This window comes from Sparus aurata, chromosome 13, assembly GCF_900880675.1.
Source record: "Sparus aurata chromosome 13, fSpaAur1.1, whole genome shotgun sequence".
Lineage (NCBI taxonomy): Eukaryota > Metazoa > Chordata > Actinopteri > Spariformes > Sparidae > Sparus > Sparus aurata.
In genome coordinates this window covers 25,527,173-25,542,484 of record NC_044199.1, presented here as the reverse complement: position 1 = coordinate 25,542,484, position 15,312 = coordinate 25,527,173, and the positions used below count along the sequence as shown (strand labels likewise).

Sequence of the window (15,312 nt, the reverse complement as noted above, 5' to 3'; positions counted from 1 at the left end):
TTTAAATGCTGATAAACTCTAATTAGATTTCATTTTATTTTGGAGTTAAGTGCTTAAATAAAATCAGAGAGAATAAGTTGTTTCCTTCTTTTCTTCTTCTTTCTGTTTTTGTCACATGCTTTCTTCTTTTCTTCTTCATCTTCTTTGAATCTAAAACATTTTACAGTTCCTTCCTCTAATGAAGCCTGGAGTGGAGAGCAGGCGGCAGGCAGACAGCTCGTTAAGGTACCTCGTTAAGGTCCTCCTCCTTAGGACACCTGGCAGGGGGGTCACGGGGTCATGGGGGGTGGAGGTGTGGCTGTTCATGGAAGATCACAGACCGGAGATGGTGGAAGCTTGTGGAGCTCTGCGAGCCCAATGGAAGCAGAGAGATGAGCATCCAACATCCAAAACTCATCGGGGTGTTTTTAGCATTTCCTGAACTGCTTATATTAATTATTAAATATTACATTACTATCACATTTACTCTGTTTGATGATGTAGTAACAAAAGCAGCTGATTGCTTTTTAGGCCCAAACATCACAACGTAACCATGTCATAATTGCGAGATAAAATTCTGTTTATATATGTGTATATATATATATATATATATATATATATATATATACACATATATAATTCATTTACCATTATGAAGAACCTGAATAATAAAATCTGTCTGAAAAACAAATGATGAGCATAATGTTAAATCGTATTAGAACAATATTGTTATGATCACTGAGGATGTAAACGTGTCGTGAAGTTTACAACCAACTATTTTAGTTTAAGATTGAATAGAGTTAAATTCCAACATACTATAAATAAATACATATATAAATATAAAGGATTCTTTCAACAAAATGTGCAATTTAGTGTTTTGCTTTCTACTGTATTGTAGTTGTCAATGCGTGTTTACTGTGTTTATTCTGTGTTATTTAGTATAAGTATTGTGAATCATTAATGAGAATTTGTGGGTGTTTTTTGGGGGTACAGCCCTGGTTCTGACCAGGAGATAATTTGGCAAATAATAATTAATAACTAATAATGGTTTTATAGATATTACTCTTGTCAGATATCTTCACTGTCAGGTGGAAATCTCATATCTCCAGCAAACAGAACTCATCTTGTTGGATATTTATATATATTTTTTCATTTCAATTTAATGTAGGAATAAAATCCTAATAGGTGGTACAAAACCATTAAGAATCCATTAAATAGTCGTTAATTAACCACATATGTGGGATCCACACTAACTTTTACAGTGTAATGCTGCAAATGATGATTTTGCTCATTAATTAGATGTAACTGAGGTGATTTCATGATCTGAAGTCAGAGGTGCTTTTCATGGTAAATTTAAGGGGTTTAACTGAAATTTTGTAATTTAATTGGATACATAAGGGGATTGTAATATACTTCATTTTCACGGAATAATTTTCATCTAAAACATATTTTAACATATATATTAATTCACAACTTTATTGTAAAATAAAAGTCTTTTGTGATTTTATAAAAGGGTTAAACCCATTAACCACACCTCTTCACTGATGCAGAAACCTATTGTAATCTCTGTACAGTCCTGTCATTACATATGCCATATATTTTTTAATATTCCCAAAAAATATTTTAATTTGCAGCTGATAATATGTCAGGGCAAACCAAAGTCCCTTCAGTCTATTTAACTCCTGATTGAACTCTAAAGTCTATTTTATTTGTTAACTGAAAGCTATTGAAATAAAGTCCTGTGTTTTCAGGCAGAAACTAAGAACTAATTAAAAACTAATTAAGAGCTAATTAAAGGTATTGAGTCAGTTGTGTTGTCAGTTGTTGAGGCGATGGTCCTGTCAATCATCTTGAAGGAGGATTTGGAGATAAGAGGTTTTCACCCATTATTACAATCTCTGCTGTATAGCTGTTTGGCTTATCAGGAAGGGGTGTGGCTGAAGCAAAGTCCAGACGAGCTGATTGGTCGATTGATCGATTGGTTGTGCAGTTCACTACTCTCTGGCCCCGCCCCCCCTCCTCATTCATCTTGTTTTCCCAAACTAAATCCTGATTGGTTGGTGTCAGACGCCTGGCCTGCTGTCAATCAATCAGTTGTCAAGGCGACGTTGGCCCCCATCAAAGACCCACCCACTCTGGAAGTTAACTGGATGGACAAAAAAAAAGAAAAAAAAAAAAGAAATCTCAATTAATGAAGTTACGATACAATGACAAATTTTGAACATATTGTATGGAGCCAGAACGGTGACTTCAAAATTTGGCATCCAAAAAAAAAATTGGCATTGAAAACAAAAGCAGTACTGAAAAAAGAAACATTGTCATTGAAACATTTGTATTGAAAACAGTTGTATTGGCATTGAAACAAGTATTGGCACTGAAAAAAGAAAGTAATTCAAATAATTCAAATCCAAAAATCTTATCATTTTATTTTATTGGGATTTTTTTGTATTTTTCAATGACAATCTTCAGATCTTTTCTTCATGTCACTTTTTTTTCAGTGACAGATTTTTTTTACAATGTCAGTTTTTTTTTCAGTGTCACTGATTTTCAGTTTCAACTTTCTGTCACTGTTTTGGCGTCGAGAGGGAGGGGCCTGAGAGGAGGGGCAAGTAGAGCGTGGTTTGCATATCATTTGAGAAGGTAATGGCTGCAGGCAGCCTGCGGGAAGGCGGGGCTGGACGGTCCAGCCATAATACACCATTTTAGGGCCCGTGTGCCGGCCGTCTCTGGGCAGCACAGAGTCCAACTACCTCGCGGACTTTTCTTCAAGCTCTCTCCTGATGTGCCCAAATCTCTATGTATCTGGTTCTGTCCCGGAGCTCCCGAGATCCGGTCTCTATATGCATATGGAGTGTGGTAGTAGTACCGGGGCGCCGAGCACGGAGCATTAGCCACATTGTCCGGTCTCTGTATGCGTGTATTTTAAAGTCACCGTTTCTGGCTCCATAATATTATAACTGTTATAAAACCTAAAACCTAAAATGTTTAATAATAAAAAAACTCTCCTTTACATGATTTGTTATTTGTTTACAAAGGTAATCTAACAGATTTTTTGGTTAGTTGGTTGGTTTGTGATCAGGATTATACAGAACTACCAAAAAGATTTCAACAAAACTTTGATGGAGGATGGATCTTGACCCAGAATAGACCCCATTAACATTTGGTGCAGATCCAAGAATTTTCTTTTATAATTTTCACATTTCCTGGTCAAAAAAAGGTGTATTTAGGGGCTGGTATCTATAAGTGAGGATCCTAATAAAAATCCTAATCTATCAGATTTAAGTATGTTTGATTCTATATTAAATTAGGTTTAATTAAATTAAAGACACTCATCGTAGTGGAGGTAATATTTCTGCTGAGTGCCATTCTGGTAATAATAATAATACAAATATATTTAAGAATTTTTAGACAGTTCACACCAGGAAGGATCTTTGTAAAATATATTTGTTTCTTGAGTCTTGGTTATCTGGTTAATACTCACATGATCAGTAGCTAGTGCAAGTGCCAACTTGCTGGCAAGCAGGGAACATGCTTATATTAGTTCAACAACTGTCTTAAGTTCTTTCTATTTCCTCCTTACTGTTCTCTTTACTCCTCCTGACCCGCAGTTCATCGTTATTCAGATATCATTATTCTCAGATAATAAGATAATAAGTCTTCCTCTCTGCTATATAAACCATGTCCGACCTGTTTAAAACTGACCTCTGACCTGTTCTTACTTGCTGAGCGTGGAGGGGGAGCCTGAGCGGTGGAAATGGACAATCTGCCACTTCCCATCGCGACGGTGCCACACCCTAGTCTCCTCTGATTGGGCAGTGCGAGGAGTCCCGTTGGCGTCGATGTACTGCGTCACTCTGATGTAGGCGATGCAGGCGGCCTCGTCCCCGACCAGGTGGATATGAGGGTTCAAGATGGTGGTGTGGACCGGTTTACTGTTCTTAGACCACACTGAGGAGAGACGGATACAGTTACCTGGACAGGTAGTACTAAACATGACTGCCTATTTAATTAGATGCCCCTGTTATTTTCTCCACACAAGGTATCATAGGTTACAAACCTGAGTGGGATGTCATGCAGGAAGTTCGGTTCAACTCACAGTTTTCAAAATAAAAGCGGTGGAAGTCTAGGCCTTCAACCAGATTCCCCAGTGCCTCGGGCTCGAATGCCGTCACAGCTGGGTCACACATTTTACTGTGAAGACAACATAACTTCCAGAATAAGAGTCTTAATTTCTGCTTGCAAGATGTCGTGTGACATATACCAGTTTTTACAAATGTTACTTTCTGTCAACGCTACAATAATGTGACATTGGCTGACATTAGTTTTTCTTCCTGAAAGCTAGGGTTCATTGAGGCAGTGGAAAACAGCAAAAGCAAGCTTATGTTTGAAACATCCGACCCAAAAAAATCTCATCTCTTTCCTTCATAGTCGCTCCTCTGAAACACAAGAACACAGACTGCCTGACTACTGACTGTCTTGTTGCTAGTTCGCTATGTTAAACACATTATATTAGCTTTTTATGCTAATAAATACAAACAATTACATTATATATTTTTATAAGTTGACATTGAAGACATTGACTTTGTAGAAATCTGTCTTCACTTTGACATTAAAAAAAGTAAAAAAAAAAAAAAAAAAGGTATGTAGACAGACAGACAGGTAGCCTGTTCAGTTGTTTCATATAGGCTGAATAAGATGACTGGATGGGCTTATTAGAGGCCACATTTACTGGATTTTTCCTTTATTTGTCAGGGCATTTGAATCATTGATTGCTTTCGGGATATTGAGAGATTTTCTACAAATATTACAAAACATGCTTTTAGAATGACATACCAACCCCAGCATAAACAATATGATCAAAGCTAGCTGTGAAAAGTGAAGTTACTGACTGGAGGCTGAAAAAGTAGCGCGATCACTCAGGTTGGATGTGAATACAATGTCTCTGTCGAGTTCACAGGAAGTAAAGAGACAGGGGATTAAAGAGGTGGTGCATGCTTGTGTGTGTGTGTGTGTGTTACATACGTGTAGCTCTCAAAGTCTCCATTGCTGATTGCCTCGATAAGTTGCTCAGTGACTTTAATGATGTCCTGCTTCCTCACTGACAGACGGACAGGCAGACAATCAGACGATCAGACAAACAGGTTAGTATCATAGTTGTATCAATTTTGCATCTTAGCCGAATCCTCTTTATGCTTTTAAAAACCTGTCAGTCATTAACGAACAGAGCTGTGAACACTGTGTGTGTGGTTGTGTGTGTGTACCTCTGGTGTCTTCATCCTCTATAGTGGTGTTTGTGCTCTCAGATGATTCCTACAACAACAACATGAGTCACAGTGATGATGTTTCACACAGATTTGACTTCAGACTGCTGTGATGCTGATATCACCCACACAAACAACAGGAAGGCTGCTGCTCATTCTCAGCTGTCACAATCACCCTCTGACTGGCTGCCAAATCTCAAGAGGGACGCCCGGTCTTATCAAATATCAGAGGGAAGATACCAACACATGTGATGACGACCCTCGACCTGCAAGGGTTTTAGTTGAGTTTTTTGTCTGTTTCTGGAAAATATGTTTATATGTTAATTATGTGTCATTTAATCAAACTAGCAGCTGTGCTACTGAGCTAAATATGAACATCCTCACAGTGAAAATGCTAACATTGTGATGTTTTGCAGGCAGCTACAATGGTTTACCATGTTCACTGTGGTATTTTAGCATGCAAACATTCTAACATTAGCCAGTTAGCAGAAAAGGTAATACTTCATGATAACCATGGCGAAAGTTGATTAACAGTTATCTTACAGTTGACTAAGATGACATTCTTTAGTAAACATGTGTTAAAGGTGCAATATGTTAAATTTTTACTTTGAAACATTCAAAAAATATTTTGTGTGAAGAAATAACTGTTTTAGCATGATGATAAAGACCTACTTCCTGTGCTTGTTGCAGAGATATCTACTGAAGTTAGCCTGCTTACCAGGTAACACTGGCACTTTCTGCTGATTACCACTTTGTACTTCAAGATACAATAGTCTGATAATAAAGCTCAGGCCTCAGGTGGTGGGCACTGACTGATAGGACAGCTAGCTGCATGGCTAACTGAGCTAACAAGCTTATTTTATTTTTTATGAATTTGACAGGTGGTTAATTCTCACCTTTAAGTGTGTATTTATTTGAAATTTGCAATTGATGTTAGTAATACTTTGTAAATGGTTAATAAATATTGTGTGGTCCATCTACAAACATTATTGGGAGGGCTGTAATAAAATTCTAAGTGATACATTTTTACAATTGCTTGATAAATGGTTAATACAGTTTTATTTTGTTTGTTAAAAGTACAGTATTAACAAAAGTTAAATTAAATATAATTCACCCTTTAATCATGATTGTTGATTAAAGTGTTATGCTAACGGTATGTGGTTGCTAACAGGCTAAAACACAATTTTGTAAAGGGTAAAATCTTTTGTCTGTAAAACATTAACATTTCAGCATGCTGGTGTTAGCATTTAGCATTTGTAACATCATTGCCATTCATTAATGATGTTTATTATAAAGTGTTACTACAAAGAACACAAAGTGGGGATGTTATTAAGTCACCAAAGTTATTACACTTTATTGTGAGTGGAATAATAACAATAATAATAATAATGATAATGATAAAGTCTTCACCTTGACTCCATCGGCCTTCTTGTTGCTTCCACTCTTTCCTCCTGAACGAGGGATGACAATGAAGAGAAAAAGAAGCAGCAGAGTCAGAAAGAAAGGAACAAAGGCAGAGAAGAGGAGAGACGGCATTGTACCGACAACTCACTGACTTCAAGCCAACTGACAGAAATACTTAAAAATAAAGGAAAGAAAAATTGATCCCAACGAATAAGAGTTTAAAATTATAAAAACAAAAAGACAATCAATAAAAACAGCAAAAACAGCATGTCTGATTTGTCTTCTGTCTGTCTGTATGCAGGGACAGACAGATTCAAGAGTTAAACAGACAGACAGACAGACAGACAGACAGGTGGAGGGAGGTCCCAGCGTCACATGTGGGTCACTCAGAGAGTAGAGGCCAAATTTAGTTTGAGCTTGAGATAGTTGGAGAGCAGAAACACAGAAACACATTCCTGAATGTTCACACTGAAACATCAGCTTCAAACACACTGAGGAGGCTGAACGCTGGACCCTCTCACAGATGGAAATACAGGAGGAAGCATTTTATCGTGAGCTGACGGGTTCAGACGATTTCTATGTCAGATGATCAAAGACTCCTAGATTGTTGCTGTGATTCGATGAGATTTGTAAGAAATGTAACAGAATCTAAGCAAATATGGCATGAGCAGCTTTGTGTAAAAACGTAACTTTCCTTATTCACTTCATCAGTTTTACAGTGAAGAGCTCTCTGTGCTCATATTGCTTAACCAACAACCTGTCGTCTAATTTGTCAACTCAGCAAGACAGGACAAAACATTCTGTCGTCGTGAGGCGTCCAGATAAGACCTCAGCTGTTGTCCCCTATATGATTCACTTCACCAGCCAAACAGACGGATATCAGATTGATGTCTCATTACTGATTCATATCAACAAAACAAGTGCAGAGTTGAAGCAGAATTCTGTCTCATTAAACAATATTTGGATAATTTGGTCAATTCAAATAATTTAGCAGTGTTACATTGTTGTTAATGGTGTGGAGTGAGCTGTTTTTATTTGGATTCAGTCGTGTCAGACTTGCTTGAATTAAAAAAGGATCGAACTTTTTCATGTTTTTTGGCTCACATCCCTGATGCGTTGTTCAGTTAAGAGATTATGTCTTAATCCATTTATGATGTATTTTAAAAGTAGATTTTAGTAAATGGACCCTCTGTCAGGCCTCATAAGGAAGCAATGCTGTTGGCAGAAATGGTTCTTCTGGAGTAGGTGAATATCACACCCTGTCCTGCCAAAGACGAGTGGTTAAGGCGATTGAATACTAATCCATTGTACTCAAAGTGCATTGATTGAAATCCCACCCTTTTTGCACTTGATGTATCTTTAAACTGTCAGTATACTACCAAATCGTAACTAATATTAACACTATGATTCTCACCTGACTTAAAGAAGATACTCACTATGTTTGTCATTCATGTCCGGCTAGAGGGCTGTGTCTTGTTCAGAAAGATTTGAAGAGAATATTTTCAGAGCTGTGTGTTTTATTGCTTGATTTGTTTGGAAAAAAAGTCAAAGCTGTTCCACGTCCGCCGGTAAACAAATTGGCTGACCTCAAATTTGTCACACATGTCCCAGTGTTAAGCAAGCAGATGCATTAAATAACACAGGTGGCTTGTTGCCATGTAACAGTCCCTGTAACTCTCTGTAATTCCTAGCTGATTGCTTCCTTCGATAGCTCAGTTGGTAGACTAGGTGGACAGAGGCAGTCATCCTTAGGTCGGTGGTTCAAATCTAGCTCGAAGGATGTACTTTTCATATGCGTCTATGTAGATTATTGGAAAGCAGTCAATTTGACAGCTGTGAATTTTGTCTGTTGATTTGTTCGGATGCAGGAAGCTAGGCCACATCCAGCTGCACACTTTTAGTTACCGACGTCAGCATTGGCAGGTATACAGTCCAGCCAAAGAGAGATTGTGATGGTCGTGCCATGACCCAAACCACTAACAACACCATCTGGGTTGATTCACTGCATCCAGCTAATGTCTTGTATCTCACATTTTTTCAGTCATTACCTCCTCAGCAGAAGAGAGGAAACTAAAGTCTCTTGGTAAATGCAGTCCCGCCACCTCTCGCATGCTAAGCGAGCTCTCTACCATTTGAAGGTCTATGCAAGGCATTGTGACCGGATATGATATTGTTAATGTCAAATGAAAAACCTTTTCACACCAAGCACGGATTTTCATTCCAAAAAACATGCATGGATATTTATGAAAGCAAATTGTATTGGTTTTTATTAATGTTTGAACACCACCGTGGAACACTCTTGTGGGGGAAATAATATTTGGACAAGCAATGTCAGCGACTTTTACGCTTACTTAAGTATACATTTGGCCATTGAAAACCTTTAGATGATGCAATGGAAGAAAACCTTTTTAATTTTGTCTCACAACCTCCAATTCTACATGACTAACACCACCTCTACCTCAACAACCAAATCAAGGACAATATATGGCTTGAGATCGCCCAGTAGCTAGATACACTGAAGATGGTAATGTACCTGACATTTACTTGCTAACGTTATATGATGGTCGAGGAAAGGGGCTAGCCACAAGAGCCAGCAGCAGCATCAAATTTTGGGGTCCAGAGGGAATTTATTGGACTTCAGTCATGAAAATGGAACACACATGCAGATTTTCCATATTGCTGCACCCCATTTTACATCACCACTGGTGGGAAACAGCTTTCAGTCAGATTATTGATCAATTTTTCTTTATGTTTTTGTTCATTTCTTTCAAATTTCCCATCAAAGAAGAATAAAGTATGTTGAATTGAATTACACTCTGTATGCATTATAATAACAATCAAATTATTTTTTATACATACCACTTCTGCATTCTTTTATTATGTATTTGATTGTTTTTAATACTAAGTGAGTGAAGATGGATTAAGATAATAGGTCATACTATAAACTATGTATGTGTAAAGACCTGTCTGTTTCTCCACCTGTCTCTCTCTCACACGGTGCTTTCCATGCTATCTATAGATCTGTGGTATCCCGAGTGTGTTTGAAACACTATGACAGCTGCTGCACACACATACACACTCTCGCTCTCTCTCTCTCTGCCACACACACTCTCAGTGTTAACCTGTTAATCATGTGTACGTCGGCAGCTGATTGGTTGAGCTCTGAGTGTTAACCCTCTGCTACTGTAACACAAACCTGCAGTTTAAAGGTCACCCCCCCCCCCCCAAATCCACACATACTACACACTGTCATGTAATCCAGTGATGACCAGTAGGAAGTGAGGAGTCTGTTCACCTGTAAGTAGGTCTATCTGCAGACACTCAGTAATAACAGGACACGCCCACTACATGATACTCCCTCCATCAGGTTTTGGAACCAAAACTACTTGGATTGGGTTAGGGAAAGATCTCAGGGTTCTGACCTCCTACCTCCCAGGAGGAGTCGAGAGCAGCTCCTGCACTTACCGGAGAAATTTCTGGTAGCCAACATGGTGGTCAGGATGGCTCCCTGAAGGAAAGTAAACAAGGAAGGAAAGGAGTGAGGAAGTGAGGAAAGGAAGCTAATTGTATTTAAACTCCACTTGTGAGAAAAACTTTCCTCTAAAAAACTATTAGATAACATTTTAAGCGCTAAATATTCAAAACATTTAGGCCTAGATATAGACTTGACAAGGGAGACAGAGAGACATTGTTTCACAAAAATTGAAATCCGCCTCCTTTTGTGAAAGCCTCCCTGTCAGTCCTGAAACATTCTAGCCATTAATTGCAATGTCTTCATCCTCAATAATATTAGACAACAAGTTTCAGAGAAAACAAAGATATCAGCATTTGTTTGTTGAGCCCAAAACTTAACATAATCTAATTTTGATACTAAACTACGCACATTCATCTGAATAACTTTTTGTTTAATGAAGTCCGCTTGACATTCCAGAGGTACCGGGACAAACTTACGATTTGAACCTAGCTCTAGATTACAGCAAGCTTTCGAAGAACAGAGATCAGTTAATGGTATGAGATTGTTACTATTTACACCCTTACCACAACTTCGAAGATAAGAGGAACCAACAAATGTGATGGGACTAACAGTTAATGCGGGTGTTCAAACAGAATCAGCATTAAGTTCAATGGGAAACCAAGACTGGAACATTGTAGATAGATGAAGCAGCACCAACAGAAATAGGGCTGACAGAGGATTTAACATGGGTGAGAAAGTCAGTGGAGGAAACAGATCCAGCACAAGCTTGACCCACACTGTCAGGGACATGGTTATGGGATGCCAGCTTTGGACACTGGGTGGGATCTAGCTGGGGAAAGTGTGAATCAATCTATTGGTGCCCATCCTATTTAAATGTAACCCATCAGTTTTAAACAGGTCCCGTTCAGTCCAGAAATAGTCAAAGTTGTGTATGAAGCCTAGTCCAGTGGCAGTTGTGAAGTACTGCATCCATGTATGCAGGCTAAAAAGGCGACTAAAACGCTCTGAGCTCTTGGTCATAGCAGGAATTAGGCAAAATTTGTCGTTCTGATTGCAGTGTGTCCATGGATGTACAGATAACTGTCACTGGATTACTTTGATACTAAAGAAAACTTAAAAACATGAAGATTCTCAGGCAAGTTCTGAACTGCAAATTTAAATGTGTTTATTCTGGATGGACATTAGTGGTAATGATGTCTGCAAAGTAAGTCACACTAAATGATATGAATATGTGTTTAATATCTTTGTGATCGGATATAATTAAATGATGACTGATGAGGAGGCCATTTCTCAAGCAAACTGCAGCAATCTGTCTTTCAGATGTGTGTCCCTCCAACAGCTTCAAAATCAGTAGCAGAGCTACAGATATGACGCACATCTATCCTGCAGGAGGTGTTTGACTAAAAAACAACTTCATAGATTGTCACAACAGCTGTGAGTGACTTTATTATCGGCTCCTTGAAGTGTGAGCAGCAGCAATCAAGCGAAATTAGGATTTTTTGAGTTTGGAGAGATCTGCCCGAGCACCTCAGACAACAAACTGTGTAAACATAAAGAATCACATGAGGGATGCTTTGACAGCAGCAGCTGACATGAGGGAGGAGGAAAACTTAATTACAGGACTGACACTAACCTCTGAAACCCTCTGTCCTCAGCTTACCTTGAGTTTCCTCCTGGCGTTGAACTTCTTGAGACATTCGACTGTCTCTTGTCTGTGCATACAGGATGCCACTGTTGAGCGATGCTGGGAGGAAGATTATTATCATGTTATTATCATCATGACAAACATTGCAAACAATGTATTTACAGATATACAAGTATATGTAACAGAATCTCACAGAGATCCAGGGGTGTTTGAGCGCCTCAGCTGCCGTGATCCGTTTGGATGGATTGATGGTCAACATCTTATTAATGAGATCTTTGGCTTCAGGAGTCACTGTGTCCCACTCAGGAGAGGGAAACTGAGAGGAGGAGGAGAGGAGGTCAATTGTACGTATGCACATAAAATCACCACATCAATAAATCTAATGTAAGGAAGAGTCATGTGACAGAGCTGAGGAGTCATGTGACCTACATCATAAGCTCCAGCTTTGATTTGCTGGTAGAGACGATGTTGATCTTCATCCCAGAATGGAGGATAACCGACCAATAAGATGTAGAGAATCACACCTGAGACAGACAAAGAGAGAGATATGCACCTGAAAATGGGGAGGAAACCAGGAAGCAAGGAAATGAAACAAGGAAAGTCAGAGAAGATAGTTAAGCAGAGAGAAATCTGACCACAGGCCCAGAGGTCTACTGCTTTGCCATATGGATCCTTCCTCAAAACCTCTGGAGAGAGATAACCGGGAGTCCCTGCAAAGCCTGTAAATAAACAAACAAAAGAAAGTTAATAAAATCAAATTAAATTACATTTAAAATGATTAAATGATAATATATCATCAAATCAAATAAAGGTCTTACCAAACCATGCCTGCTGGTCTCCCTCCACCTCGATGGCAAGGCCAAAGTCAGCCAGCTTCACCGCTGCTCCTTTCGACTTCGAGGCCAGCAGCAGGTTCTCTGGCTGCAGACACAATCAGTTATTTCACATTCGATTCTTCTTTAATTGTCTACAATAAAATGTTTAAATTCCTACATTTAAATTAAAACTTTAAAGACACAGTTAACAGTTTTTTAATCAGGTACATTACGACTAAACATTTTGCGGTTTGTTGAGACAAGCCTTCAGGAGTATAACTGTATTTCTATAAAATGTCATTGAATAAAAGAGACACAAACGGAAAACACCCTACAACAACTAGCCTACTGTTTGTGAGGTGCTTTTAAAGATTCATGTCTCTACTAAATGTTGGTGTTAAGAGTTTGGAGTCATAGACAGGAAGTCAGAAGGTATTGAAATGTATTTAAATCCCACATTTCCTTCTTTTAAAAAAGTTAACAAAATGAAACATCCTAGTTTAACAACTGTTACAGTTTTTTTTAGCCATCTTCATTATGACTAAACATTTCACAGTTTTGTTGAGCCATTTTACAAGGTTTGTTTTGCAAGTGGAAAGAACTGCATGCTAATCTGCTAACTATCTGAGTGACTCTGCTGGCAACCAAACAGTTTTCAAAATACACATTTCTGGAAAGGGTTCATTCAACACCATGAACACACATGCTGTAATTTATTTTGAATCAGTCCCACATGCACCATCCTGCTGCAACAAATACTCACAAGAGCACCATCACTAACACATTCTTGGTTTTAATAACACCTGATTTACACATTAATACCCACTCCCAACCAAACCATCCGGAATAGAGCTAAATTCAAATAAATGTTATCTTAAATAGAAGAAATTAAAAAGATAACTAGCCTGTTAAGAATAATCGTCTAATCTTGATGATAAGAAAAATACAGGATAATATCAAAGTTATTCTTCAAGAACCAAATTGAGTAACACATCATAACACACTCAGACAGGTACCTTCAAGTCTCGATGGACCACACCCATCTGGTGACAGTGTAGCACCGCCTCCAAAATCTGCTGGATACAGTGACTGTTCACAGAGAGACAGAGCCAGAATTTAATAAAAACTCATAAAACTCTTCCAGCATCATTGTCTGACTAATCTGTGATGATGAGGAAGAAAGAGGAAGGAAAAGACAGAGGAAAGAATGACAAAGAAAAGTCTGCTACAATGAGAAATGAGAAGAGGAATGTGGTGATGGGAGGATGAATGGACAGATTCATGTTTTTCCTACCTGGCGTCAGCTTCACTGTAATATTCTCTGGCTACAATATCTTCAAATAACTCTCCACCTGTTACCCTGAGAGAGAGAAACAGCATTATGGGAAGACCTGTGCAATTAATATGGCTTTGTAAACATGTCATGTAATATGATGCAACATGAAGAACACAAAATAATAATAAAGTGCAACTGTATAAAGCACAGTGTAATGTAATGACAGTACTCTTAAACCCCTGCTGCGTCTCTGATATGCTTGGTTTGCTTTTGTTCTCTTGTTCCCCCGCAGGAGGTTGGCTGCCAAAGGGAGATGGCTCCCTCAGCTCCCTCAGCTCCCTTAGCCCCCTCGTGGTCTCCTGGTTTGTTTGCTTAATTTTGTCTTATTTTAGCATGAAACATCTCAATGCAATAACTTTTTGACCTACAGCCTTTTGTGTTCTCCTTCCTTCAATTGGAACATATTGTAAATGAACATTGAGCCACTTCATGACAAACTAAACATATAACAACATAAAATGTCATAACAAAACATAATTATGCATAAGAAAACATGTCCAAGCATAATCTTGCATTATTATCAATACTTAAAATAACATGATATTAGAACAATGTCATGTATTGTAAGTGAAACAACTTAACATAATATAATTCAGCAAACACAAGAATAAAATACAAAAGAAAGTGTAACAATACCAAGTATAGTATAATATAAAAACATAAGGTAATGTCACAACAACATAAAATGGCATAATACAAAATAGAAAGTGTGACATAAAAAGGCATAGAGTAATGCATCAACGTAACGACCTAATACAATGAAATATACCATAATATAGAGGAAAAAACATTTGTTTTATATATACCATAATAAAACACAACATAACAAAACTGACATGACTTGTTGTGTCCTTATATGACATAACGCAATACAACAAAGCACGTGTTACCTTATGTTAAATTATGCTATGTTATGTAATCATTGTTCTAAAAAAATGACACAAAATTCAGTGTAACATTACAAACTTATGTTATCCTAACGTATGTATGTAAATACAACAAAACACAACATAACAAAGTACAGAATAACATCATGTAACAACATAATACAATTACATAACATAAAAACACAACACAACATCACAAACTGTATTATAACAAACTTTGACGTTATGATCCTGAAGTTATTTGTGTTAAGTATTACAACTTAACACAACAGAACATAAATAACATAACAAAGTGAAATTAATGTTACATAACAAAACACAAGGAAATGTAACGTAGTACGATATAACGCTATGACATCACATGCCTACTACAATTGGAAAAAGTAGAGTACAGTAGAGCAGGACTCACAGGTCAAAGATGAGGTAATGGTGCGCCTCCTCTGAAATGCTATCATGTAGCCGAACTGAAAGAAAGAAAGAAAGAAAGAAAGAAAGAAATATTGAACATGT

At 37.9% G+C, this 15,312-nt stretch overlaps 1 protein-coding gene across 8 annotated transcripts in view; it reads right to left on the bottom strand.

Annotated features, from left to right (window-relative positions):
• Window positions 1–4: 4 nt before the first annotated feature.
• The window catches only part of camk2a (calcium/calmodulin-dependent protein kinase II alpha), a 29,664-nt gene continuing 14,356 nt past the window's right edge, over window positions 5–15,312 (bottom strand). Inside the window, exons 4-18 of one of the 8 annotated variants that reach the window (XM_030436945.1) lie at window positions 15,212–15,266; window positions 13,874–13,939; window positions 13,596–13,668; window positions 12,583–12,685; window positions 12,400–12,483; window positions 12,194–12,288; window positions 11,958–12,080; window positions 11,780–11,863; window positions 10,110–10,152; window positions 6,651–6,691; window positions 5,241–5,289; window positions 5,002–5,077; window positions 4,076–4,170; window positions 3,689–3,927; window positions 5–2,125 (exon numbers count right to left, since the gene is read on the bottom strand). In XM_030436945.1, the coding sequence (XP_030292805.1) occupies window positions 3,695–3,927; window positions 4,076–4,170; window positions 5,002–5,077; window positions 5,241–5,289; window positions 6,651–6,691; window positions 10,110–10,152; window positions 11,780–11,863; window positions 11,958–12,080; window positions 12,194–12,288; window positions 12,400–12,483; window positions 12,583–12,685; window positions 13,596–13,668; window positions 13,874–13,939; window positions 15,212–15,266 (1,220 nt within the window). In that variant the 3' untranslated portion in view covers window positions 5–2,125; window positions 3,689–3,694. Of the gene's footprint in view, window positions 2,126–3,681; window positions 3,928–4,075; window positions 4,171–5,001; window positions 5,078–5,240; window positions 5,290–6,650; window positions 6,692–10,109; window positions 10,153–11,779; window positions 11,864–11,957; window positions 12,081–12,193; window positions 12,484–12,582; window positions 12,686–13,595; window positions 13,669–13,873; window positions 13,940–15,211; window positions 15,267–15,312 lie in introns of all 8 variants that reach the window. The other 7 variants (XM_030436944.1, XM_030436941.1, XM_030436943.1 and 4 more) reach the window with 7 other exon arrangements.